Source organism: Pleurodeles waltl, chromosome 6 (assembly GCF_031143425.1).
Source record: "Pleurodeles waltl isolate 20211129_DDA chromosome 6, aPleWal1.hap1.20221129, whole genome shotgun sequence".
Taxonomy (NCBI): Eukaryota; Metazoa; Chordata; class Amphibia; order Caudata; family Salamandridae; genus Pleurodeles; species Pleurodeles waltl.
This window is the reverse complement of record NC_090445.1, coordinates 1,712,567,489-1,712,595,352: the sequence shown is the minus strand read 5'-3', so window position 1 is coordinate 1,712,595,352 and position 27,864 is coordinate 1,712,567,489. Positions and strand designations below refer to the sequence as shown.

Below are 27,864 nucleotides of genomic sequence, written 5' to 3'. Positions count from 1 at the left end.
GACCCAGGCTTGGCTGTGCACAAAGGATTTCCGCCGGAAGTGCACGGAAGCCGGAGTATTTGCAAAAGACGCGGTTTCCAACAATGCAGTCTGGCGTGGGGAGGCAAGGACTTACCTCCACCAAACTTGGACTGAAGAGTCACTGGACTGTGGGAGTCACTTGGACAGAGTTACTGGATTCGAGGGACCTCGCTCGTCGTGCTGAGAGGAGACCCAAGGGACCGTTCATGCAGCTTTTTGGTGCCTGCGGTAGCAGGGGAAAGATTCCGTCGACCCACGGGAGATTTCTTCGGAGCTTCTAGTGCAGAGAGGAGGCAGACTACCCCCACAGCATGCACCACCAGGAAAACAGTCGAGAAGGCGGCAGGATCAGCGTTACAGAGTTGCAGTAGTCGTCTTAGCTACTATGTTGCAGTTTTGCAGGCTTCCAGCGCGGTCAGCAGTCGATTCCTTGGCAGAAGGTGAAGAGAGAGATGCAGAGGAACTCTGATGAGCTCTTGCATTCGTTATCTAAAGTTTCCCCAGAGACAGAGACCCTAAATAGCCAGAAAAGAGGGTTTGGCTACCTAGGAGAGAGGATAGGCTAGAAACACCTGAAGGAGCCTATCAGAAGGAGTCTCTGACGTCACCTGGTGGCACTGGCCACTCAGAGCAGTCCAGTGTGCCAGCAGCACCTCTGTTTCCAAGATGGCAGAGGTCTGGAGCACACTGGAGGAGCTCTGGACACCTCCCAGGGGAGGTGCAGGTCAGGGGAGTGGTCACTCCCCTTTCCTTTGTCCAGTTTCGCGCCAGAGCAGGGCTAAGTGGTCCCCTGAACCGGTGTAGACTGGCTTATGCAGAATTGGGCACATCTGTGCCCATGAAAGCTTTTCCAGAGGCTGGGGGAGGCTACTCCTCCCCTGCCTTCACACCATTTTCCAAAGGGAGAGGGTGTAACACCCTCTCTCAGAGGAAGTCCTTTGTTCTGCCATCCTGGGACAAGCCTGGCTTGACCCCAGGGGGGCAGAAACCTGTCTGAGGGGTTGGCAGCAGCTGCAGTGAAACCCCAGGAAAGGCAGTTTGGCAGTACCAGGGTCTGTGCTACAGACCACTGGGATCGTGGGATTGTGCCAACTATGCCAGGATGGCATAGAGGGGGCAATTCCATGATCATAGACATGTTACATGGCCATATTCGGAGTTACCATTGTGAAGCTACATATAGGTAGTGACCTATATGTAGTGCACGCGTGTAATGGTGTCCCCGCACTCACAAAGTCCAGGGAATTGGCCCTGAACAATGTGGGGGCACCTTGGCTAGTGCCAGGGTGCCCTCACACTAAGTAACTTTGCACCTAACCTTTACCAGGTAAAGGTTAGACATATAGGTGACTTATAAGTTACTTAAGTGCAGTGTCAAATGGCTGTGAAATAACGTGGACGTTATTTCACTCAGGCTGCAGTGGCAGGCCTGTGTAAGAATTGTCAGAGCTCCCTATGGGTGGCAAAAGAAATGCTGCAGCCCATAGGGATCTCCTGGAACCCCAATAGCCTGGGTACCTTAGTACCATATACTAGGGAATTATAAGGGTGTTCCAGTAAGCCAATGTAAATTGGTAAAATTGGTCACTAGCCTGTTAGTGACAATTTGAAATAAATGAGAGAGCATAACCACTGAGGTTCTGGTTAGCAGAGCCTCAGTGAGACAGTTAGGCACTACACAGGGAACACATACATATAGACCACAAACTTATGAGCACTGGGGTCCTGACTAGCAGGGTCCCAGTGACACATAACAAACATACTGAAAACATAGGGTTTTCACTATGAGCACTGGGCCCTGGCTAGCAGGATCCCAGTGAGACAGTGAAAACACCCTGACATATACTCACAAACAGGCCCAAAGTGGGGGTAACAAGGCTAGAAAGAGGCTACTTTCTCACACAACCCCCCCCCCCCAAAACGAAGGACAATAAGGCTAACCTTGGCCAGTTGAGACTTTATTGTCTAAGTGGTGATAAGTAGAGAGTAGCTCTGCAATAGACTGGTTACTCCCTTTATCATCCACTATATGGTTACTTCCCTGTGGGGATGTAAACCACCCCGTTTGAAGTTTTTTAGCTAAGCAACAATGTGAAGATGTATATTTAGAGTTTCTATCAGTAAGTTTTAGTTTAGAGCAGTGGGAATTGTCCACTGAACCTATTTGTAGTGATGGAAATGCCAGACAGGGATGCTGTCTCAGAAAAGCCATAGCTGGGCAAAAACTTTGTCCATATGGCTGGAAGAGAGAACAGGGATGCTGTTTCTCTTGAGTTGGAGCAGGGCAGGGATGCTGTCCTATGAGCTCCACATTAGGGCAGGGATGCTGTCCTAAGTGTTGTGAGGCAGTGCAGGGTTTCTGCACTAAAGTTTCTCTGGGAGGGTTGGAAGGATGCTCCATGTTAACTAAAATGGTGCTCTTTTTCTCACCAATGTCAGTTATCCCACAGAGAGGTACTTCCACCTCAGGGAGTACAGTTTTGCCAACTGATGATTCCCTTGGAACAGGTGCCACCCCAGGAGAGGTTTCTCCCACCACAGGAATGGTATCCTGAATGGTAGGGTGGTTAGGGGATACTGTGATACCCTTTTTACCTGTTGATGGAGAGGGATCCTGAGTTTTCAAGCCTTCTCTCCTTTGCTTTTTCATTTCAGTAGAAATGAGAGGGAACAATTCCTCAGGGATGCCCAGCATGGCTGCATGGGCATAAAACTCTACATCAACCCAACCTGAGGCCTCTACGTCATTACCTAAGAGACAGTCTACAGGTAAGCTAGGTGATACCACCACCTGCTTAGGGCCAGTAACTCCACTCCAACTAAACTGAATTGTAGCTAAGGGAAGAAACTTAGTGGAGTTATGGACATCAATAATCTTATACTGTTGTCCAATGATGTGTTGATCAGGGTGCACTAGGTTTTCAGTCACCAAAGTGATACTGGCACCTGTGTCCCTGTAGGCCAAGGCCTCAACACCATTTATTGAAACTGTCTGCCTGTACTTATCCATTGTAAGGGGACAAGCAGCCAGTGTGGCAAGGCCAATGCCACTAGGTGTGACAGAAACTGTCTTGGGTCTGACTACCCCAGTTTCTACTATGGACCCATAAGTGAACCCAACTACACCCTTAACTTGACTGTTGCTAGCAGTCCCACCACTAGTACCACTACTGCTAGGGGCACTAGAGCTGGATGTATTAGTGGTGGTAGGCTCAGGGGGGTTACCTGGACAGGACTTATCCCCTGGCCTATGGCCTCTGTTTTTACACACAAAGCACCAAGGCTTTTTAAATTGTGTAGGTTGAGAAGAAGAGGAAGAATTTATTTTATCCCCACCCACTGAAGAGTGTTTAAGATTTGAAGTGGAATCTTTGGTTTTACCCTTATCCCCATGCTTATCTTGAGATTTTTCACCATCTTTCTTCTTATTGTTCTCTTTGTCACCCCCTGTATGAACTTTTCTGTTCACCCTTGTTCTGACCCATTTGTCTGCCTTCTTTCCCAATTCTTGGGGAGAGGTCAGATCAGAGTCCACCAAGTACTGGTGCAACAAATCAGACAAACAATTATTAAGAATATGCTCTCTCAGGATCAAGTTATACAGGCTGTCATAATCAGTAACTTTACTGCCATGTAACCACCCCTCCAAGGCCTTCACTGAATGGTCAATGAAATCAACCCAGTCTTGTGAGGACTCCTTTTTGGTCTCTCTGAACTTTATCCTGTATTGTTCAGTGGTTAAGCCATAACCATCCAGGAGTGCATTCTTAAGAACTGTAAAATTATTGGCATCACTTTCTTTCACAGTAAGGAGCCTATCCCTACCTTTTCCACTAAATGATAGCCATAGGATAGCAGCCCACTGCCTTTGAGGGACATCCTGTACAATACAGGCCCTCTCAAGTGCAGCAAACCACTTGTTAATGTCATCCCCCTCCTTATAAGGGGGAACTATCTTGTGCAGATTCCTGGAATCATGCTCTTTTACAGGATGACTATGGGGAATACTGCTGCTGCCACCATGGGTATCTAAACCCAACTTCTGTCTTTCCTTCTCTAGTTCAAAAGACTGTCTATCCAAATCCAGCTGTTGCTTTTTAAGCTTCAGTCTGGTTTGTTCCACTCTCAACTTGTTGAGTTCCCTTTCTAACATTCTGTCATCAGGGTTGGTGGGAGGGACATTTCTAGATACAGAGGTATGATGGGAATGAACAGAAGGAGACCTGTCCCTTACAGAAGCCACCCTAACAGCTTGGCTAACAGAAACATCACTTCCACTGTGGTGTGAATAAATGCTCTTGGTATGATGTGAGACAACACTATTTGTATGGTGTGGCTCTTCATCATTACCAACTATGCTAGACTGTCTAGTAATGGGCAGGCTAGGAACTTTCTTTCCTGAATCTTTTCCTGGGGGAGTCCCTGGATCAGATTGGGAACCATTTGCTACTTTTTCAACAGATGTGGCCCCTATGGCCTTATCTTGTTCTCTAAGCATATTAAGCAACAATTCCAAGGAAGGATTCTTCCCTACACTCAAACCTCTCTCTACACAGAGACTCCTTGCTCCTTTCCAGCTAAGGTGGTCATATGCAAGTTTGGACAGATCAACATTTTGGCCTGTGCCAGACATTTTTAGAGAGAGTTAAAGTGATAGAAAAAGAGAAAAAAAAAATTGAGAACTTTTTAGAAAGACAGAAAAAAACTTTTTAAACTTTTAAGAACTTTTTGAAAGTTTAGAAGTACTTTTCAGCACTTTAGAAAAGAGTGAAAAGAGGAAATGCAAAACTTTTTAGCAATGTGTACACACACTGAACTTGTTTTGTATATTTTTCTCTTATGAAAAGTACAATGACAAGAGTGGTAAGTAGTCTCAAAGCACTTATCCCACCGCTGCACAACCAATGTAGGAGGCTGGACTGGTTTGTAGTGAGTACCAAGGGGTACTTGCACCTTGCACCAGGCCCAGGTATCCCTTATTAGTGTATAGGGTGTCTAGCAGCTTAGGCTGATAGATAATGGTAGCTTAGCAGAGCAGCTTAGGCTGAACTAGGAGACGTGTGAAGCTACTACAGTACCACTAGTGTCACTTGCACAATATCATAAGAAAACACAATACACAGATATACTAAAAATAAAGGTACTTTATTTTTATGACAATATGCCAAAGTATCTCAGTGAGTACCCTCAGTATGAGGATAGCAATTATACACAAGTTATATGTACACAATACCAAAAATATGCAGTATAGTCTTAGAAAACAGTGCAAACAATGTATAGTTACAATAGGATGCAATGGGGACACATAGGGATAGGGGCAACACAAACCATATACTCCAAAAGTGGAATGTGAACCACGAATGGACCCCAAACCTATGTGACCTTGTAGAGGGTCGCTGGGACTATTAGAAAATAGTGAGAGTTAGAAAATTAGCCCTCCCCAAGACCCTGAAAAGTGAGTGCAAAGTGCACTAAAGTTCCCCCAAAGACAAAGAAGTCGTGATAGAGGAATAATGCAGGAAAGACACAAACCAACAATGCAACAACTGTGGATTTCCAATCTAGGGTACCTGTGGAACAAGGGGACCAAGTCCAAAAGTCACAAGCAAGTCGGAGATGGGCAGATGCCCAGGAAATGCCTGCTGTGGGTGCAAAGAAGCTTCTACTGGACAGAAGAAGCTGCGGTTTCTGCCAGAACAAAAAGGGCTAGAGACTTCCCCTTTGGTGGACGGATCACTCTTGCCGTGGAGAGTCGTGCAGAAGTGTTTTCCCGCCAAAAGAACGCCAACAAGCCTTGCTAGCTGCAAATCGTGCAGTTAGCATTTTTGGAAGCTGCTGCGGCCCAGGAGAGACCAGGAGGTCGCAAATTGGACCAGGAGAGAGAGGGGACGTCGAGCAAGACAAGGAGCCCTCTCAGCAGCAGGTAGCACCCAGAGAAGTGCCAGAAACAGGCACTACGAGGATGCGTGAAACGGTGCTCACCGAAGTTGCACAAAGGAGTCCCACGTCGCCGGAGACCAACTTAGAAAGTCGTGCAATGTAGGTTAGAGTGCCGTGGACCCAGGCTTGGCTGTGCACAAAGGATTTCTGGCGGAAGTGCACGGAAGCCGGAGTATTTGCAAAAGACGCGGTTTCCAACAATGCAGTCTGGCGTGGGGAGGCAAGGACTTACCTCCACCAAACTTGGACTGAAGAGTCACTGGACTGTGGGAGTCACTTGGACAGAGTTGCTGGATTCGAGGGACCTCGCTCGTCGTGCTGAGAGGAGACCCAATGGACCGGTCATGCAGCTTTTTGGTGCCTGCTGTAGCAGGGGGAAGATTCCGTCGACCCACGGGAGATTTCTTCGGAGCTTCTAGTGCAGAGAGGAGGCAGACTACCCCCACAGCATGCACCACCAGGAAAACAGTCGAGAAGGCGGCAGGATCAGCGTTACAGAGTTGCAGTAGTCATCTTAGCTACTATGTTGCAGTTTTGCAGGCTTCCAGCGCGGTCAGCAGTCGATTCCTTGGCAGAAGGTGAAGAGAGAGATGCAGAGGAACTCTGATGAGCTCTTGCATTCGTTATCTAAAGTTTCCCCAGAGACAGAGACCCTAAATAGCCAGAAAAGAGGGTTTGGCTACCTAGGAGAGAGGATAGGCTAGCAACACCTGAAGGAGCCTATCAGAAGGAGTCTCTGACGTCACCTGGTGGCACTGGCCACTCAGAGCAGTCCAGTGTGCCAGGAGCACCTCTGTTTCCAAGATGGCAGAGGTCTGGAGCACACTGGAGGAGCTCTGGACACCTCCCAGGGGAGGTGCAGGTCAGGGGAGTGGTCACTCCCCTTTCCTTTGTCCAGTTTCGCGCCAGAGCAGGGCTAAGGGGTCCCCTGAACCGGTGTAGACTGGCTTATGCAGAATTGGGCACATCTGTGCCCATGAAAGCATTTCCAGAGGCTGGGGGAGGCTACTCCTCCCCTGCCTTCACACCATTTTCCAAAGGGAGAGGGTGTAACACCCTCTCTCAGAGGAAGTCCTTTGTTCTGCCATCCTGGGACAAGCCTGGCTTGACCCCAGGGGGGCAGAAACCTGTCTGAGGGGTTGGCAGCAGCAGCAGCTGCAGTGAAACCCCAGGAAAGGCAGTTTGGCAGTACCAGGGTCTGTGCTACAGACCACTGGGATCGTGGGATTGTGCCAACTATGCCAGGATGGCATAGAGGGGGCAATTCCATGATCATAGACATATTACATGGCCATATTCGGAGTTACCATTGTGAAGCTACATATAGGTAGTGACCTATATGTAGTGCACGCGTGTAATGGTGTCCCCGCACTCACAAGGTCCAGGGAATTGGCCCTGAACAATGTGGGGGCACCTTGGCTAGTGCCAGGGTGCCCTCACACTAAGTAACTTTGCACCTAACCTTTACCAGGTAAAGGTTAGACATATAGGTGACTTATAAGTTACTTAAGTGCAGTGTAAAATGGCTGTGAAATAACGTGGACGTTATTTCACTCAGGCTGCAGTGGCAGGCCTGTGTAAGAATTGTCAGAGCTCCCTATGGGTGGCAAAAGAAATGCTGCAGCCCATAGGGATCTCCTGGAACCCCAATACCCTGGGTACCTTAGTACCATATACTAGGGAATTATAAGGGTGTTCCAGTAAGCCAATGTAAATTGGTAAAATTGGTCACTAGCCTGTTAGTGACAATTTGAAATAAATGAGAGAGCATAACCACTGAGGTTCTGGTTAGCAGAGCCTCAGTGAGACAGTTAGGCACCACACAGGGAACACATACATATAGACCACAAACTTATGAGCACTGGGGTCCTGACTAGCAGGGTCCCAGTGACACATAACAAACATACTGAAAACATTTGGTTTTCACTATGAGCACTGGGCCCTGGCTAGCAGGATCCCAGTGAGACAGTGAAAACACCCTGACATATACTCACAAACAGGCCCAAAGTGGGGGTAACAAGGCTAGAAAGAGGCTACTTTCTCACACTAGGCTCTTTCCTTCACTTGATAACTCGTATCCCAAAAACAGGACACTAAGGAAGGCTATTTTTGTTTTCTCAAAATTGAATTTATAGCCGAATTCGGCAAATCCTACAACAATGCGGGCTACCCATCTTAGATGTTGCAGTAATTCATCATCCGTGAGATAGATATCATCTACATAGGACAATGCTTCGAGGTCAATGTCATGCAATACTGAAGACACACGAGCGGCGAACAGTCCTGGACTGTTCTTGTACCCCTGGGGTAAACAAATAATTTTTTCTGTGAGCCTAGTGCGCTGAAACTTGTTAGGTCTCTACTCTCAGGTGCTATATTTTGGCAGAAGAAAACATTGGAAGTGTCCAGTGTTGTTATGTATTTTACATGCACTATGTTGTTCATGAGTGCTGTGTGAATTTTGTATAGCGTATGCGCGTGTATGACTGTTTAAATGTCTGTAGTCTAAGACTATTCTGTATGAATGGTCCGATTTAGCTACTGGGAATAAAGGATTATTCATTGGTGAGACGCAGGGTTCGATTACGCCCTGCTACTCTAGTTGTGTGAGGATTTCCCTCACGGGTGCTTTAGCATCATGTTTTATTGGATATTGGGGTTGAGGTTGATTTTTTATTGGAATTACATGATAGGGGGAAACTTTATCCCAACCTACGTGGTTGCGATATAACGCGGGTGCCTGCGCCAATGCCCAATCGATGGCGTAGGATTCTGCGAGCTCATCGGGAACAAGGGATTAGAAAGAAGGTTTGATAACATCTTCCCCATATGGGCAAGTACGGACAAATTCAGGTGGCCAATCCCTTTCGGCCAGTAGAATATCATATATGTTTACGACGCGGTCCCAAAAGATTGCTCTACTGTGCGTTCAATATCTCCTTCTAACTGTAATGTTACTTTGTACACCCTATCAGGCGTGGAGACACGCATGTCTGCAGTTTCAACTTGTAAGAAGTCATCTGTTGCTTTCACCTCCAGATGTTCTAGAAGATTCTGGCGAACTATTGTGACCTCTGCCGTCTAGCAACGTTAATGCCCACTTTTTGTTCTTAAATACAGCCCTCTTCTTCAGTGGCATGACGAATCACAACTGCTGCCACTTTTTTCTTTTATATTGAGGTTTTTGTTGGGTAAGTTTCTCTTCTTTTTTCACAGAAACTTTTGTAGAGTGTTGTGATTCCTGTCTCGGTTTCACGTACTCAGTTCTTAGTTCTTCGCTCTGACCGCCAAACCTCTCTCACTGCGTTTTTCTGGTGAGTCCTGAAAGGAACGAGATTGGCGTGTATCAGTATATTGATATCTGTCAGGCGTTTTTATATTATCTCTATTTCTGAGATTATATCTATTCTGTGGGGTCTCCTTATGCGGAGATTCTCCCCTTTCTTTTTTAGGTGTTTTTTTATCCCAGTGTTTTTTAGAACCCTGAGGAGCTTTCTTGGTAGAATCGTTATCAGATTTACCCTAAAACTGTGGTTTTGTGGGTCTGACCCCCAGACTAGCTCGACCAATACTAGAATAGGTGTCCGCGATAATCTTTGGCAGCTCACGTTCTTGATATTGTGGAGGAAGCCGCCTGCCCACTGCAAGAGCAACTGCTTACCCCTTAAGGTTACTCAATATAATTGAGGATACTTCTGCAAAATTGCCCATTAGTTGCATCCCCAAGTCCAGGGCCGGGGCAGCCCTGTATTCATCTTGAATTTGTTTCAACAGTTCCGGTAAATTGGCAGGTGTCGGTGTACCGTGTGCAGTAGTATAGAGCGTGGCAAATACCGTGCCCCATGTATTGCAGTTATCTATAGTGGGAACCATCCCAAATGGCAAGCACATAATTAATATTCTATGCTTATCCTGCGGTCCCGTATGGGGAAATACTGCCTCCAGTGTATTTAATTTTTGAGCTAACCAAAACGGAATCTCTTCTCGTTTGGCGGGTACTTTACTCATGATCGAATGTACAGTCGCCAGATTAATGCCTGGCGTTACTGCCTGTGGTTGCGCCGGAGCAGCTCGTGCTGGGTTTGTATTTAACGTTTGCATTAAAAACTGTACTAATCGTCTGTATATTGCCATAAGCTCAGCATTTAAGCGACGGACTTCAGCTACTGTTAAGTTCGCTGCAGGAGGTTGAGGTGTATATGTGGTCAATAAAGGCCAGGTATGACCATCATTACTTAGAGGACCTAACCTCACATGTAGAATAGTATGGGGTAGGGCGCCATCAAGCCAATTATTATATTCTTGATAAGATAGAGGTATTTCTAGATATGCATATGCTCTGTATTGTGCAGGTGTGTTTGCAAGTGTATAGTGATGAAATATATTTGTGTTCCCATCAGGTGCTGGAAATGTGACCCAAGAATAGAAATGTTCTGTTCTATAGGCTGGATAAGCCTCGACAACAAATGTAACTGGACCCCCCGGGCCGTTAGGCCATGTGCCAATAAATGTGCAGTAAGGGGTGGTCTCATATTGACTGCAATTGCTATCTGTTGCGGGTTTGCCATGATGAATGGTAAATTTGTTCAGAGATAAGCACACCAAATGGGGATCATCCTTTTAGGGTTCAAGCTTAAACAACCGACAGCGTTAGCTAGGTACTCCCTACCTACCTGAGGAGGAAAATCCTCAATACCACGGACGTCTCTGTATATAGTACTGAGGTGTCCTTGTTTGCAGTGAGACAGAGATACTCAGAAGGACCCAAAAATTAGAGCCTGACCAAACTTTGGTGGTGCCATGTCGCGCAGGCTCTCATTATCTTAATGAGACTACTGGATTTGGGGGGCAGAATCACTTGCACTGTGGGGGACTGAGTCGGAACCCACTACAGGTGACACCTGTCGGCCTAATCCGGGTTTTGTTCCGGCTGACTAGCAGTGCCTCATCTCCACTCTAGGGCAGGGATGATTGGGCAGCCGAGCGCATGACACAAATGATTTCTCAGGGAAATCGTAGTTACTCAGATTGCATCAGTCTCTCTCAGTTACATTAGTCTCACCTATACAAGGACAATCAGAGGCAGAATGTATTTCAATCAGATTTTATTGAAGCAACTACATCTTAGATAAAGCATGTACTTAAATAACAAGGACGATAAAGCATGACAGCATTAAAATTGTGGCAAGGAGAGTAAAGCAGAAAAATAACGCTACTATATTGTCACTAGAGTCATTAAAATGGTTCCTACCTGGGCTAAGTTAGAGCACAGCATGGTAAGCTCTAGTTCTGCCATTCAGGTTCCCCTGGGAAGACATCATCCCTCATACCTGAGCAAGAGGCCTGTACTCTACATAAGCAGCTGCAGCAAAGCACTCAGCAATCAGCAAACAGTTGTGGTCATCTGACTGGAATCTCCCTCTAACGTACATGGGTCAAAGTAGTGTTTTTATAATAAAACAACTGATGTTCCAAGAAAGGATCCCCACGTAAGAGTGTGTATGTTTCTATGAACACTAGAGACAAAGCATTACCACGTTTGCCGGCAACCTATCTTAATGCAGCCTTGAGAAAAGCATAGAGTTAAGGAAATGTCTTGTTTAAGAATACAGTGCTGGCCTAGGCAAAGAGCAGCTAGATAGAGAAAAATAAAACAAGACCACAAATGTGGCTATTGTTAAAATAATAAACAACGCTGAATAAAATATATTTAGGTTAAAGTGAACAGGGGCAGGCCTAGTTTGCTAAAATAACGTGTATGAAGCTGTAATTAAAATGGCTACACAACACCCTGACTAGGATTGTGGGTGCTGCCTGATCAGACACATATCCCAGTCAACCAACAACCTAATTTCTAACACCCATCAAGTAGGTCGAGGGCTGCCGATGCTCATTCCTCGTCATGTAAGTTTGTGGAGTTCATCACACGAGTGAGCATGTGGATATTCATTAATGTGTTGGGACGGGGGTAAATCCGCACTGGTCTCATTTACCACTTACAACCGTCTGTAGCTAATTGGCAATCACCCTACTTATTATTTTGGCATTGCGTTTATCACTGTTGGAGGTTTATAGGATGCAGGATCCCTATGATCTGCCTTGCTCATGAGAGACACTACTCTAGCCACTGATCAGGGGTCAGGCAGTGTGGTTTTACCATATGGAATTCGACTCTGTCTGATTCCGATGGGCCGGTGTTTCCACCCTCGTTTCCTGGGAGGTGTAACAGAGCTGATTTTACCAAGTAGTATTTGCAGATGAAAAAAACAGCATGAGGCTTAGGCTGCAACAACAGCAGAATCTATTTCCTCATTTTGTTTCTGGCATAGAAAGTTTCACCAAGACAGAACTTGCTTTCTCTTACCTCCCGTATTTCACACATCCCTCCTCCCTCCATCCCCAGCCCATCCAGGCATTGCAGCAAACATCTCCTACCTGCCCAGAGCAGGTGGTAAATGGATGCATTAAACATTACAGAACTGGGAATTCTGTAAATCTTGTCTCATGCGGTAATTCATTGTTTCATGGGGATCAAATTGTAAGTGCAAGGGACTCACACGTTACTAGATGATAACATGTAATTTCATGCATAGTTACTACCATGGTAGGACCATGCAATTGGTAAACAGGGCCTTAGAAGGATTCCTCCAATAAAAGTCTAGACCAGGGATACATAAAGGTCAAGGGACCACTTGACCTTTAACTTGAGACCTCCTGAGGAACAACTGCACTCAGATGCTGTTTACCTGACAGAACACCAACATTCAAAAAGCTGTTAAACTAGGAAACACTTTATTCACAAATTAATTAAGTAAAGGAAAAGAAAGTTGTCCTGCACCGTCTATCTTTAGGAACACCTTCATTTTTAAAGACATCAGGCAAGTGTTTCAGCTCCAACACAAACCACAGGTAACAACTGTTAGACTGCAGGACAGGTAATGAAAATACATGTCAAAACCAAAAACAAGGAGGGCCTATGTGGTGGGAGATTTTTCAAAGAGAATGGTCCTGTGCATAATACTCCCATATAAATCGCAAAAGAAATGGATGAACATTTCCACAGTAGAGATAGGAGGATCTAGTCCCAATCTGGTAAAGATCGGTAAGTCCCTGTGGGTGTCCTAAGTCAGGAACAGGAAGTGTGGAGCTGGGGTAAGTGTGACAGACTCATCGTACCACCGAGAAATGTTCACATCGACTGGACCACTCGAGCCCGGCGCTATTCCTATTTGGCCCATCCTTTAATAAGAGGATGGTTCCTGTCCCATACATTCAACCTAGTTTACTACAAGAATGAGGATTAGGTATGTCTTTTTTTAGGTCCGGACGAATCGCATCTTGATCTTTTTAGACTATTCGACCAAGAAACATTTTGATCTTTTTCATTTTGGCAGTATAGGGACTTCCGATTCTGCCCAACACCAAATCCCTAGACTGTAGGGTATGAGGACATTAAACACCTTATTTGAATAGGGTAAAATAGACATTACTCTTATTTTCCCCTGATCTATTTTTTGTTTTTAATCTTGACAGGGACCCATTTCTTTAATAAATACTTCCATTTCATGGTTCCCTCTAGTCAATTTTAACAGCCTTTTTCACAAATGCCACATAACTGCACTCACCACCGGCAAACATCTCTAATAAAAGATTTCCAGCAAAGATCCCTCTTGAGGGACCCGTCAGGCATTGCATTGCCAGCCTGACGAGGAGCATAGCCCGATGATGAAGCATGTCAACAAATGGTGAGTGAGGGCTCCTGTTCCTGACTTAGGACACCCACAGGGACCTACCGATCTTTCCCAGATTGGGACTAGATCCTCCTATCTCTACTGTGGAACTGTGCCTCCATTTCTTTTATGAAAATACATGTCCTGCAAGTCCGGAGGCACCATCCAGTCTCCAGAGTCCAGAAAAGAAATCCGAGAAGAGTGAGCATTCGGAATTTCTCTTTCTTTAGAAAAGCATACAATGACCAGAAGTTCTATATAGTCCTGTAGCCTCTGTCATTCTTCAGAATGAAGTACCAGCATCAATACCATCCCTCCCGTTTCCCTGAGCCTGGCACCCGCTCAATGACATCTTTGGTGAGGAGGCAGTGGACTTTCGGCAACAAGACTGTGGAGTGATCCTTTGAAAGTTGCTGTGGTGTTGGGAGAAGATGGGCAGGGGAGGAAATAGAAGGGAGGGTGTAGCCCTTTTAGATAATTTGCAAGATCCACTTGTCTGATGTGATGGATGTCCAGCCGGGAGAAAGTGCAGTATCCTGGCTCCAAGCAGCTGGGCATGCACCTTTGAGGGCAACCTAAAGCAGCCTGGCAGCTCTGTAGCAGGGGAGGAGGAGCTGGAAGATAACTGCTCCTGTTGGTTGAACAGTATCTAAAGCCACCACATCCTTTGCCTCCCAAAGGACTGGCTCTGTGCTGCAGGAAAGATCATGAGGGCTGGAGTTGTTTATAAGCTAGGACTTGGAATAGCCTCTAAACTTTATGTATTGTTAGTGAACCATCTTGGCTGGAGAAAAGAGCCCCAAAGTTCAAGCAGTGGTGCGACTATCTGATTTATTCCTGTGTTGAATCAGCTTTCTCTCAAACAAAAGGGACAGAACAACAGACATATCTATTAAGGACATTTGTACATGTCTGGAAAACGTGATTGATCTCATCCAGGTGTGTTTTATAAGCTATAAGCAAGACACTGGTGCCAACAACTTTACCTATGCAGTCTGTGGTACCCAGGCCGGCATGTAGAAAGCACCTGGCCGCATCCTGACCATCTTGAATCACTTGTGCCAACTATGTCCTGATGCCTTCTGGACAGCTGCTAAGAGCTTGCTGCACAGGACCCACAATGCTTGGGTGCACCTTCCCAAGAGGCTTACTGTGATGAGAGATCTGAGGGCAAAGATGGTCGAGGAGAACAAGTTCTCTCCAAAGCATCAATTACTTTTGTCTCTATTCAGAGGATTGGTTGGAATATAATTTTGTTTACCTTAGTGGTTAGTGCCTGTACTACGCAGACTTTCTGAGGTAGGATGTTTCGTCAGGAAATTTGGATCTCCCGGGGCCGGCCTATGTCACCTAGCCACCGGCCTATGTCACCTAGCCACCGGCCGACTAACTTGAGGACCAAAGAAAGGCTTAGCCCATGTCACCAGCAAGTTATCAGTAAGGGTTTCACTGAATGGCAGCAGTGGCTCAGATAAGGCTGGACTTGGTTCTAGAATTTCAAGAAATAAATTTGCTTCTGATCCCCCCTTGGGCAGTGTAACTCTAGTACTTCTGTCCTTCCTTCCACTACTGCAAGAGGCCATCTTCCATTGGTGGCCCAAGTGTAGAGTCTAGCTCTGTTCCAGGTGATGCATCAACCCCACTGGCCTTTTGTAAGCATAAGCATAAGCCATCACCACTCCAACAACAAGGATGTAAATAATCCCCCTGGTCCCCATCATCATCAGCGTCATGTGCAACATTAGGTATTTCCTGCCTGCATCAGAATCTGATCCGAAGAGAAGCTCCAGCCTTAGGTAGGACTGACGTTATGGCAGACGTCTGGGATTGGTTCCAGGATGAAGAGTGATTGGCTGCACCTTTATAATCCCTTAACGTGACACTGGCCAGGAGTGTCCCGACTTCGGTTTACGGTCAGACTGGCGTAGTGGATGATAGCTTGAAGTGAGGCTATGGAGGAAAGATGTACCGGAGCAAGAATAGTGATGCCAAAGTCCAGTCCGGATAACCAGCTTAGAGTGAGGCTATGGAGGGAAGAAGTACCCAAGCAAGAATAGTGATGTCAAAGTCCAGTCCGGATAACCAGCTTAGAGTGAGGCTATGGAGGGAAGAAGTACCCAAGCAAGAACAGTGATGCCAAAGTCCAGTCTGGATACGACAGCTTAGAGTGAAGCTATGGAGGGAAGAAGTACCCAAGCAAGAACAGTGATGCCAAAGTCCAGTCTGGATATGACAGCTTAGAATGAGGCAATGGAGGGAAGAAGTACCCAAGCAAGAACAGTGTTGTCAAATAATACAGTCTGGATACGACAGCTTAGAGTGAGGCTATGGAGAGAAGAAGTACCCAAGCAAGAAGAGTGATGCCAAAGCCCAGTCTGGGAAGAAAAGCTTAGAGTGAAGCTATGGAGGGAAGAAGTACCCAAGCAAGAACAGTGATGCCAAAGCCCAGTCTGGGAACAACAGCTTAGAGTGAAGCTATGGAGCAAGGAAGTACTCAAGCAAAAACAGTGATGCCAAAGTCCAGTCTGGGAACGACAGCTTAGAGTGAGGCTATGGAGGGAAGAAGTACCCAAGCAAGAACTGTGATGCCAAAGTCCAGTCTGGGAACGACAGCTTAGAGTGAGGCTATGGAGGGAAGAAGTACCCAAGCAAGAACTGTGATGCCAAAGTCCAGTCTGGGTATGACAGCTTAGAGTGAAGCTATGGAGGAAAGAAGTACCCAAGCAAGAACAGTGATGCCAAAGTCCAGTCTGAGAACGACAGCTTAGAGTGAAGCTATGGAGGGAAGAAGTACTGAAGCAAGAACAGTGATACCAAAGTCCAGTCTGGATACAACAGGTTCGAGTGAGGCTATGGAGGGAATAAGTACCCAAGCAAGAACAGTAATGCCAAAGTCCAGTCTGGGTACAGCAGCTCAGGGTGAGGCTATGTAGGGAAGGAGGGAAGGAGTACCGAAGCAAGAACACTGATGCCAAAGTCCAGACCGGGAAGGACAGCTTAGAGTGGGGCTATGGAGGGTAGAAGTACCAAAGCAAGAACAGTGATGCCAAAGTCCAGTCTGGGTACGACAGCTTAGAGTGAAGCTATGGAGGGAAGAAGTACCCAAGCAAGAACAGTGATGCCAAAGTCCAGACTTGGTACGACAGCTTAGGGTGAGGCTATGGAGGGAAGAAGTACCCAAGCAAGAACTGGGATGCCAAAGTCCAGCCTGGGTACGACAGCTTAGAGTGAGGCTATGGAGGGAAGAAGTACCCAAGCAAGAACAGTGATGCCAAAGTCCAGTCTGGGAATGACAACTTAGAGTGAGGCTATGGAGGGAAGAAGTACCCAAGCAAGAACAGTGATGCCAAAGTCCAGCCTGGGTACGACAGCTTAGGGTGAGGCTATGGAGCGAAGAAGTACCCAAGCAAGAACAGGGATGCCAAAGTCCAGCCTGGGTACGACAGCTCAGAGTGAGGCTATGGAGGGAAGAAGTACCCAAGCAAGAACAGGGATGCCAAAGTCCAGTCTGGGTACATCTAGTGAGAGCACAGAGGTTCAAAGATGTTTGGTTGGGAGAGGTAGAAGATTTTCTTCAGGGCACGTAGATAAACATTGCCTACTTTGGTCATCTTGTTGATGTGCAGAATGAGTGTGAATCTGAACCTAGTGCGCACCTCATGGTTTGGTAATAGGGGAGGTTGAGGTGGAGAAGCCCATTGGGTTCAATGAGGTCAGAATCATTGGGTCGAGCTTTATTTTAAAGGATACAGATAGGAGGAGGAATTCCATTTGATACAATTTAAGGTGAGGTAGTCCAGAGCTTGTCCAGCTTTGCTGTGTCTTCTACTCTTGATATTTTAAGATACAATTGTCTGTTGTCAGCATTTTGTTGAACAGTCACATCGGTCTTTCATGATCAGTCCTGGGTGTTCCATGTTGGGATTAAATAGCTGAGCTCTGTGGTACTCTGTACCTTACCTGATGTATGCTTGAGGTGTGGGGTCCAATTTACATCACAAGGCGTCTGTTGGTGACAAATGATGTAAACTCGCTGTTGAACTTTCCTCTGGAACCCATGTGGTGCTCTAGTGTCTTCAGTAGCCAGTTTCAGGTTAGAGGTTTTTTTTCCTTAAAGATTTTGCTAGCTCATTGGTGGAGATAGGTTTGTAAACGTCCCAGGCGTGCGAGTATTTATCTTCTATTATGTATGTTTCCTCAGTGAAAAAGTTCAGAAATGTATCGCTTGTATACAGTTTATTACATTTCTGCAGATGAGGGCGGCTGGTGATCTTTTTGAGGTGTGGATAGGGCTTTGATTTGCCTGAAATTCACACGAGTCGCACTGAGGAGAGCCCACAATTGGTTCTTAGGATACATGTGGACTTTGCTGTGAGACTGATGTCTAATACTATTGCCTGAGTTTCCTCAGCTTAGGTCTCATTAGTCTGATGGATCCTCAGGCTTTGGCACTTGAGACAGTGAACCGGGGTTACCTACTCTTGGGGTGTACGTTCTTTTAGCTATAATGGGGTTCTCTACTCCAAAAGATTTACAACCTTATAATATAATACCTAGCTGCTGTCCAGACAATTTCTTTGTGGCCTAGCTGCTTCAGTGTGGATGCAATGTGATCTTGGATCATGGATGGAGTGAACGTTTCAATGATCAGATGCGCATGTTCGTGGGGTAAGATTTGAGAGTGTGGAGGTGGGGGTCACTCTAGGCTCACATGTATTCAGCAGAGACTCAAAACCTTCTGGCAAAGCTCTCATCAAAAGCCTGGAGTCTCTCCAATGGACACAGATGGCAGACTTTACTGTCAAACATTCATAGATGCAAATTTCACAAGTAGATATTTTAGTCATAATTTTACCACTCAAGATGGGAAAAATAGAATATTATTGTTAGAATTGAGTAACACATGCCCCTTGGAGTCCTTCTGGCACCTACCTTCAGGCAGAGCAGTCGCTGGACGAAGTGTGTGTAGAAAATGAGTCTGGAAAGAAAAGAGAGGGTGAGACTGTTGCTTCCAGTCCAGATATCTCTCTTTGACAAGAATAAGATGCGACAGAATGTTGACATTGTAAATAAAAAGTGTCTGGAAGCGCCCACCTAAGCTGCGGCCTGTCAGATAATGACACCTCAAGGTGCCATGAATGCAGTAAGAGGCACAGAGGGGGCAGTGTGAAGATATTTCAAGCCTCCTTCTCACTGCTCTGAGACAACTTAGGAAGTTTAACTTAAACAAGTCACAACTTACCTGGTTTCACTTCAATGTACTCATTTCCTCTGACAAAAATAATACACTTGATGAGTCTGTGGTCAGAGGTCCCACAGCTCATCCTGTCTCCAGATCAGCTCAGGTGTGGTTTTGGGGCGGTGGGAGGCAGACAGGTGCAGGGCAGCGGAGCCTGCTCTATGTTGCACCTTACATGAAGCTGGAGTGGGAACAAGTTACATCTTTCCAGCAGCCTTAGTTCTCCCATTGAAAAGGGCTCGCTGTGAACCAGCAACACTGACCCCTAGTGGTAGGACCCAGTACTGCTGCTCACAAGTAAACCACAAAAGCAGTACTGTGCATGCTCACTGCTTTCATTTATGGATCGAATCTGTTTATTATTTTAAACACTGAAACATGCAAATACAAAATACGAAATGTAAGTACAGCACATCACAGTACAATGAATGGTATATATCTCCGCTGCAGGAGCCCTAAGTCTACTGACAAGAGTCTTTCTAGAGTGTCTCTAATTCTTGCTCAAAGGAGCCTCGCTACTAGTCTATTCTTAGCGATACAGTTAGCATGCGGAGCACGTTTAAAGGTCTTCCAGACTGCGAGTCCCGTATATGAAGACCAAACAAACATACAAATAAAATAAAACACATCAACAATGCTCCCCCTCAGCTTGCGTGTCATCCGCCTGTCTCTCCACCACTCCATCCCTCCTCCCACCAAATCGGCGCCCTCTGAAATCTCTCAATCAAGCATTCTAGTCAAGGTTCAGGTCAATCTCAGGACTCTCAGATAAGCCGGGCATGTCAACTCCGTAAATTCTGCAGATAGAATCTGCAGGAATGGTTTCTATAATTCACTCAATTCACCCATCCGCTGCTGCGAGGCCAGTGTAAGTTTCTCCAAGGCAAGGATAACCCAAAGCTTCTGGAGCCACGCTTTACGCGTCGGGACCCTATCCGTACCCCACATAGCTAGGATCAGCTGTAAGGCTGCGTTAAGTGCCAGGGCCATCTGTCTCCCTTTTAATGACCTCAAGGGAAAGGTAAGGGGATTTGGCAACCCCAGTAAGATATATGATGGTAATCTGGGGATCTTAGTGTGGAACGCTATGTCAATCTCATCAATAATGCCCTCCCAATAACGATGAAGTTTGGGACAGTGCCAAAGCAGATGTACAAGTGTACCCGTGCCTCCGCACCCCCTCCAGCAGTGGTCAGACTTAACGGGGTCCCATGCGTGTATACGCGCCGGAGCGTAATACCAATAGGAGGCCACTTTGTATGCCGTCTCCGCCCCCGCTGCATTATAGGCTGTGTGATGTATTCTGTAGAAAATACTGTCCCATTCCTTATACGAGAATTCCCTCTCCAACTCCCTCTCCCATCGCAGCTGTCCTCTAGGCTTAGGCGGGCGCTGTTCCCCCTGCAGAAGCTGATAAAGTTCTGAGATGACTCCTTTATCATCTTTCTTTAACAAGAGCCATTTCTCGAATGGCGTAAGAGGTCTATCTATTAACGCTCTGTTCACCGGCTGCAAAGTCCAGTGCCGTATCTGATAATACATCATTCGATCTGCCTCCGTCAAGCCATATGCTTCCCTCATCTGATTAAAAGACAAGACCCCTTGTTCATCAAAGAGACCTCCCACCCTTTTGCAGCCCCCTCGTACCAGCATCTCAGACCTTCCAGCCGAAGCCCAGGCTCAAAGTCAGGGTTTGCGCCTATGGGGGTCATCGGGGACGGAAAGGACATCAACCCCGATCGACAGGCCACTGTATCCCATATACGTAGCGTTACCCCCGTGACTGGGGAGGAATAAAGTCCGGCTGCCCTGTGCCGACGTCGGAGCCAAGGCTCCTTCCATATATGCGAGCCCACTACTGCCTGGTCCATGAAGCACCAATGTTTCCCAGTGAGCGGGCGATTCCACTCCAAAAGAAAGCGCAGCTGTGTCGCCTGAAAGTATCGCTGAAGGCAAGGAATCGCCAAACCTCCCCCACTCTTAGGGCGGTATAGAACCCATTGCGATAGCTGCGCTGGCCGCCCCTCCCATATAAATTTCAGAATCGCCGATTGGAGAGTGGCTATCTTTCGCGGAGGCGGATTCTGCGGAAGCACCTGAAACACATAAAGGATGCACGGCAAGATTGTCATCTTCACCGCCGCCACTCTACCCAGCCAAGACAATTTATGCCTCCCCCACGATTCCAAGTCCCGCTGTACTTCACGAACTAACGTCGTTTAATTCAAACTCGCCGTCTTAGCAGCAGAGGTCGCTAGCTCAACTCCTAAGTAGGAGAGACTCGAGGACGACCAGAGAAAGGGGTATCTAGCTCTCAGGTCTGCCTCATGATCCGGTCTCACCGACAGAGAACCTGAGACTTCTGCATATTAACCCAAAATCCCAAGGCCTGACCAAAATCGCTATTATCTCCATAAGCGCTGGCAGTGAGGTCGCAGGCTCCGCCAGAGTAAGGATCACATCATCTGCGTAGAGGGTGATGAGGTGGTGGTCTCCGCCAAACTTCACACCTGAAACCAAGGGACCGTCCCGCAACCGCTGCACAAGGGGCTCCATATATAGCCCAAATAAAAGGGGAGAAAGCGGGCCTCCCTGTCTGGTCCCACGCTCAACCGGGAAGGGCAGGGAGAGCACACCATTAACTCGAACCGCCGCTCTGGGAGACTGATAAACGCAACTGATCCAGGACCTGAAAACGGGGCCCAGTCCGAATCGCTCCAGCACCTTAAAGAGATAGGGCCAATGAACCCTATCAAATGCTTTTTCAGCATCGATAGAGAGGAAAAGCGCCTCCCTGCGGGAGCGATCCATTTTATCCAACAGGTGCAGGAGCCGCTTCGTATTGTCGCTGCATTGTCGGTTTGGTATAAAACCTGATTGATCTGGATCAATAAGACCCGGCATATAGAAATTAAGGCGCCAAGCAAGAATGCCAGTGAACAACTTGGCATCGATATTCAGGAGCGAGATCGGCCTATATGAGGCACACTCCTCTGGGTCTTTACCCGGTTTATGTGTAACTGCAATAGTAGCGTCCAACATACTAGGGGGCATATTTATACTCTGTTGTCGCCGGATTTGCGTCGTTTTCTTTTACGCAAATCCGACGCAAAGCTAACTCCATATTTATACTTTGGCACTAGACCCGTCTAGCGTCAAAATTCTCGGAGTTTGCGTCATTTTTTAGCATGGACACCTACCTTGCGTTGATGAGATGCAGGGTAGGCGTTTCCACGCTAAAAATGACTCTAAGGCATTTGCGCCTTATTTAAACTCCTGTGCAAAAATGACGCAGAGGAGGGGGCAGGCCTTAAAAAAATTACGCGCAGCCGCATTTGCCTAATTTTTTAACGCCTGGTCAGGGCAGGAGTTAAGGGAGCTGTGGGCTCAAAAGGAGCCCAGATGTGCCCTCCCATGCTCCCAGGGACACCCCCTGCCACCCTCGCCCACCCTGGAGGACACCCATGGATGGGGGGACCCATCCCAGGTAAGTACAGGTAAGTAGAGGTAAGTATTTTTTTCATATTTCTTTAAGTGGCATAGGGGGGCCTAACTTGGGCCCCCCTACATGCCACTGTGCCCAATGGCCAAGCCCAGGGGAAAGAAGTCCCCTGGGCATGGCCATTGGGCAGTGGGGCATGACTCCTGTCTTTGCTAAGACAGGAGTCATTTCCATGGTGGTTGTGCGTCATAAAATGGTTGCGTCAAAATTTTGACTCTAGCCTGACTTGCACCATTTTTTGACGCACAACCCCCATTATTCCCAACACCAGCGCTGCCCGGTTCGTGTCATTTACTTTGATGCTAACCAGGCAGCAGCGCCGGCTAGCGTCATTCCATAAATGTGACGCTCGGCTGGCGCGTCGGAATGGAGTTAGCTCGCGTTAGCGCAGTTTTGCGTCAAAAAGTATAAATATGGCCCTAGGTGTCAGGGTTCCTGATGTCCGAAAAGACTTAAAGAGCCGCACCAGAAGCAAAGCAAGTTCCACGCAGAAAGTCTTATAGAATAAGGCCGTAAACCCATCAGGGCCAGGATACTTCCCAACTTTTAGTCGAGAAATTGCCAATATAACCTCTTCCAACCTTATTGGCTGGTCCAACAGAGACGCCTCCTTCTCACCAAGGGGCGTAATTGCTGTGCCCTCTAAGAATGAATCCAATGCCGCGCCATCTCCCTCATCAGCTGCGTATGAACTCCCCAAAAGCCTCTGCAATCTGATCTCTCGTACACACCTCCATTCCAGAAGGGGAATGGATCAGTTTTATTGCGGAAGCTACACACTGCGCTCGCAACCGGTGTGCCAAAAGCTTCCTGCACCTATTGCTCCCAACATAGAATTTGTGCTTAAGTCTCACTATCGCATGCTCCGCTCTATCCCAATCCAGCCTATGCAGCTGTTGCCTCAGCTTCTCTAATTCCCGCCAGATTCGAGGCGCGCCAGTAGACTTGTGGGAACACTCCAGTACAGCCACCCTATGCTCCAGCTCCTCCCTTATCTCCCTCCTTGCCTTATTATCTCTCACGGACAGTGCCATCTCCTCGCCCCGCACTACTGCCTGCATAGTCTCCCATACTGTCTCCATTGAAGTGTTACCATCATCATTAAAGCGAAAGTAGTCCGCGATTGCACGTCGAAGTGACTCTACCGTTGTCTTACTCTGGAGCAGGGAATCCCTAAAGCGCCAGCTCGGAGTACCCACCCGGCCCACCCCCACAGTAACCTCCACGGTAATTGGGGCATGATAGGCCAAGGCTCTGGGTTCAATGGAGGCAAATTCCTGCGAGGCCAGGAAAAGATCAAGCCGAGCGTAAGTCCTGGTTGCCGCCGAGTAAAAGGAGTAATCTCGGAGTGTAGGATGCAACTTTCTCCACACATCCTCCAACCCACAATCTACCAGCCACTGACGCCAAGCCTCCGATAAGGCCCCTGCTTGTCTAAAGCATTGGCCTGAGCAGTCAAGCTTGTTATCCATCACCAAGTTAAAATCTCCTCCTACCAAAATAGCACTATCTGGTGAGCTAAGTGTTGGGGAGATCGCCTGTCTCAGGAAGGCCTCCTGTTGGACATTCAGAGCATAAAGAGAAGCGATAGTGAGAAAGAAAGCCCTAAGTCTTATTCTAATGGCCAGGAATCTGCCTTGCACTTCATGTATCCTCCCCACTATCTCCCCAGAGAAGGTCCTGGAAAGCAGTATCGCCACCCCTGCATGCTTTGTAGTTGCTGAGGACCAAAACTGCCTAGGAAACCACCTTGAGCGCATGCAGAATGTGTCCTTATGCAATAAATGTGTCTCCTGCAATAAACATATATGACACCCAGATTTCTCCAGACCTGACAGAATCGCTAATCGCTTGGTCGGATTATTCAGCCCACGGACTTTTAAACTAAGACACCTAACCGTCATACAGCACAGGAAAACAGTTGTTCAGGTGGGGAGGAGTTCTACGGAGGGGCCAGAATCCAGAGCAGCTCCTCTGCCGCTCCAACTCACATAGCCAAACCTCCGAGACTATCCGTGACCAAGCTCGAAGGGAAGCATTCAAACATATAACCAAAATGCACAACGGGTGCTCATACCAAAAAAGTCCTCTCTCACACATCCTAAGAGGTAAAAGTCTCAACTGGGCCATAGAACCACACATATTCATCCACCAAGTCCACCGGCTCTGCCGCCCAGACCCTCTTCCTTCAGTCACAGGACCGTGGCAAGCGGCCTCCAGCCGACCAGCGGGCCCTCACCACTCTTCATTTAGGCACTTGTCCCAGCTGCCACACTGCCGACTGGCGCAACGAGATCTGCTCCAACGCAGTTGGGCGTTGCTGTTTCTTTCTTCTTTTCTTCCTCCGTCAGCGCGGGCGGTCCCCACCGATCGGTCCCAGCTTCGAACCCGAAACCGGGGCATCTTCCTCCAAGCCCAGGATCCGGTTAGCCTCCGATATTGATTTCACCTGGCGAAGCTGATCCTCCCAGCGAAAAACAAGGCGGAACGGGTGGCCCCACGAGTAGGACACCGCCCGCTCACGCAGGTGCTCTGTGATGGGTTTAAACTCACGCCGCCTTTGCAAAGTCCGAACCGAAAGGTCCTGGTATAGTTGAAGCTGATGTCCTCTAAAATGGACCTGTGGGAGATTGCGCGCCTTTTGCAGTATGCTTTCTTGCAGCCCAAAATTGTGGACACATGCCAGTATGTCTGGCGGGCGATCCCCAACTCCTCCAGGGCGGCCCACGCGGTGGACCCTGTCGAGGGTGATCTTTCGGTGCTCTTCAAGTTCCAGGACCGAGCGAAACAACGCCACCACAAAGCCTCCATTGTCCTCCTTCTCAGCCCCGCACAGCACTCCTCTTATGCGGATGTTATGTCTGCGCACACGATTCTCCAGGTCCTCCACCATCATCTGTAGGAGATCCTGCTTCTCCCGCAGGTGTACAATCTCCTGTTGCAGGTCCGCCACCTCCTTGCCACGGGCAATTTCACCATCCTCGACCTGCGCCATCCGCTCATCCAAGGATGAAAGCTCAACTCTCAACTCCTTCACCTCATGAGATATGTCTTTGCGGAGTTCCCTGAGGTCGCTCCTGAGTGATTCGAACAAGAAGGTAAGAAAGCCCTTAGTAACTGGAGCTGCCTCGTCCTCTGTCACCTCCCTCCTTGTCTCCGGAGTCCTCGTGGTCGGCGGCTCCTCCGGAGCCCCTCCTGGCACCTGGCGCCCCCCGGTCACCATATCTCGCACCGTCCGGTCCCGCTTAGGCTTGGAGGCCATTCCCCTCTGCCCACTAATGGCAGGTGCTCAAATATCTCAGTCTGGTCTCTTCGCAGTGTCACTGTAGGCCACGTCTTCCGGGCCTCAGACCCTCACCGAGGCCACCAGCCTTCCGTCGCAGGACAGTCCATGGGCCTCCTTGCAGCACCGCTCACCTCTGCTTTTGGTAAGGCCCTCGCGTGCCGCCCGCAACGCTGGACTGCGGCACTGGTGCACTGCGCCTCTCAGGGACCCAAGCACCAGCTCCAATCGACCGCCAAGCCCTCTGATCCGCTCTCTCTCCTCTTTGGGGTTCCCCCCGGAAGGGCCCAGCAGGGATGCCCGGGCGTCACCAGGGCCCCGGCTCCATGCCTCCACCGGGCCTCCAACGCGGGCCGCACGTCTCCGCAGGGGCACAGCTCCCTCCAAGGGTGCCGCCGCCCCCCCGGCGTCCAGCCAGCAGTCTGTCAGGCCCGGGCTCACAACGCGGACGAGACCACGGCCCTCCGCGCCCTCCAGCCTCAAGCGCCGACCCGGAGCTCCCGGATCTGCGCTCTCGGCCGCACCGGCCTCTCGCTCTTTGGGCTCACAAGGAGCCCCCGATGCCCCCTCCGGTCCCAGGGGCACCAACGGCCAGCCAGCCCTGCATCCACAAAGCAAACTAAGGGCCCAAGCAGCGGAGATCGGACCAACGGGTCCGCTCATGCCGCCATCTTGGCCAGGCCCCCACTGCTTTCATTTATGCCACAGAGTAACCCCATGTTCCAGTTTAAAGATTTTTACCCAGTAGAATATACGCCAGGCACACCTACAGCCCATGGAGGGCTATAGAGCCAGTGCACAATCAGAGAGAACTCAAGGGAACAACTGCTTCAAGCTTGAGGCCTGGTTAAGTTGTGAGATCTGCAGATTTACGTAGAAGTGTGAGAAGCACCAATTTAATGGTATTCCCTTCTCTTGAAGATAGAATGGTGGTTGTAGACCCTGTTAGAGGTCACACACAGTACCTGCCATCTGCAGCTCAGAAGGTCCTCAGGGACACACAATATCCTTCACAAGGTACAACCTTCAGGAATGCATACATTGTGAGTGATAAACAAGGAAGGTAAAGCCAAACATCCCCTTATGAGCTGATCAGGGACTCTCTCCTCTTGACAATCTGGACCAAATCTAGCAAAAATGGAGTTGGGGCCAGGTACTATCTGTGACACTACAAACGTTTGACAACTGGCCTAATAACCCACAGGTGTGTCAGAATTCCTTACTATTTCAGGATGATCAGTGGCATTGGACCGGAAGTTTATTTTATGACAGACTCCTGCCTGAAGAAGTCCTTTTGTCGGTATCATTTACCCGTGGTCAGTAGACTCTCTCCGCCTTTATCAAGTGCTTGCCCTTCCACGGATAGTAACAAAAGTCCTGGACCCACAACCAGAAGAATCGGGGTCTTCTATACTTCTCCATAAATCTTCTCTGAGGGACACCCCAGCCCTCCTAGCTTTGGATCCAGAATAAGAAGAGGCTCCATTGAAGCACCTGCCTTTGCCACTGCACATGTGGGCCAAACAGAAAGAGACCAGGAGCCGGACCAGTCACAGGACTGTCAGACCTAGAAGAAGGGTCCCCACCGACAACAATATGATTACATCCATGATTGTTCTGCACTCGCTGCACAGGAGAAAATTACTTTAGAGTGAGTGTCCAAAGGTACTACAATAAAGAGCAGGCGGTGAATGGGTTGGAAATGGGACTTGGGGTAGATGGAGATAGACCCCATGTTGTACGCAGATCATGCCCCCGTGGTGGTCCAGCACCAGGTGTTATGAGCCCGTCTTGAACAGACAGTCATAGAGGTATGGGAACACATGTACCCCATAAGTAGGCACATGAACCATGACCACTAACATGGCCTTCATAGAGACTTATGGGGCCTATGTATGGATAAAGAGAAGGACAGCTGGTGGGGAGCAGCAGGACTGTAAAAGCACAGCTCCTACATACGCAGTGACACCATATACTCCGAGTGACACCATATACTCCACTCGGTGACACCATATACTCCGCTGAGTGACACCATATACTCCGCTGAGTGACACCATATACTCCACTCAGTGACACCATATACTCCGATGAGTGACACCATATACTCCGATGAGTGACACCATATACTCCACTCAATGTCACCATATAC

At 48.1% G+C, this 27,864-nt stretch overlaps 1 protein-coding gene across 3 annotated transcripts in view; it reads right to left on the bottom strand.

Annotated features, from left to right (window-relative positions):
• LOC138301431 (saoe class I histocompatibility antigen, A alpha chain-like) overlaps positions 1-27,864 on the bottom strand; it is a 290,409-nt gene that overhangs the window by 107,543 nt on the left and 155,002 nt on the right. For all 3 annotated transcript variants that reach the window (XR_011205105.1, XM_069241923.1, XM_069241922.1), the window contains exon 7: positions 18,624-18,669. Coding sequence is in view for 2 of the 3 variants with exons in the window: in XM_069241923.1 (XP_069098024.1) it covers positions 18,626-18,669 (44 nt within the window). In the remaining variant the exon portion in view is untranslated. The remainder of the gene's footprint in view (positions 1-18,623; positions 18,670-27,864) is intronic.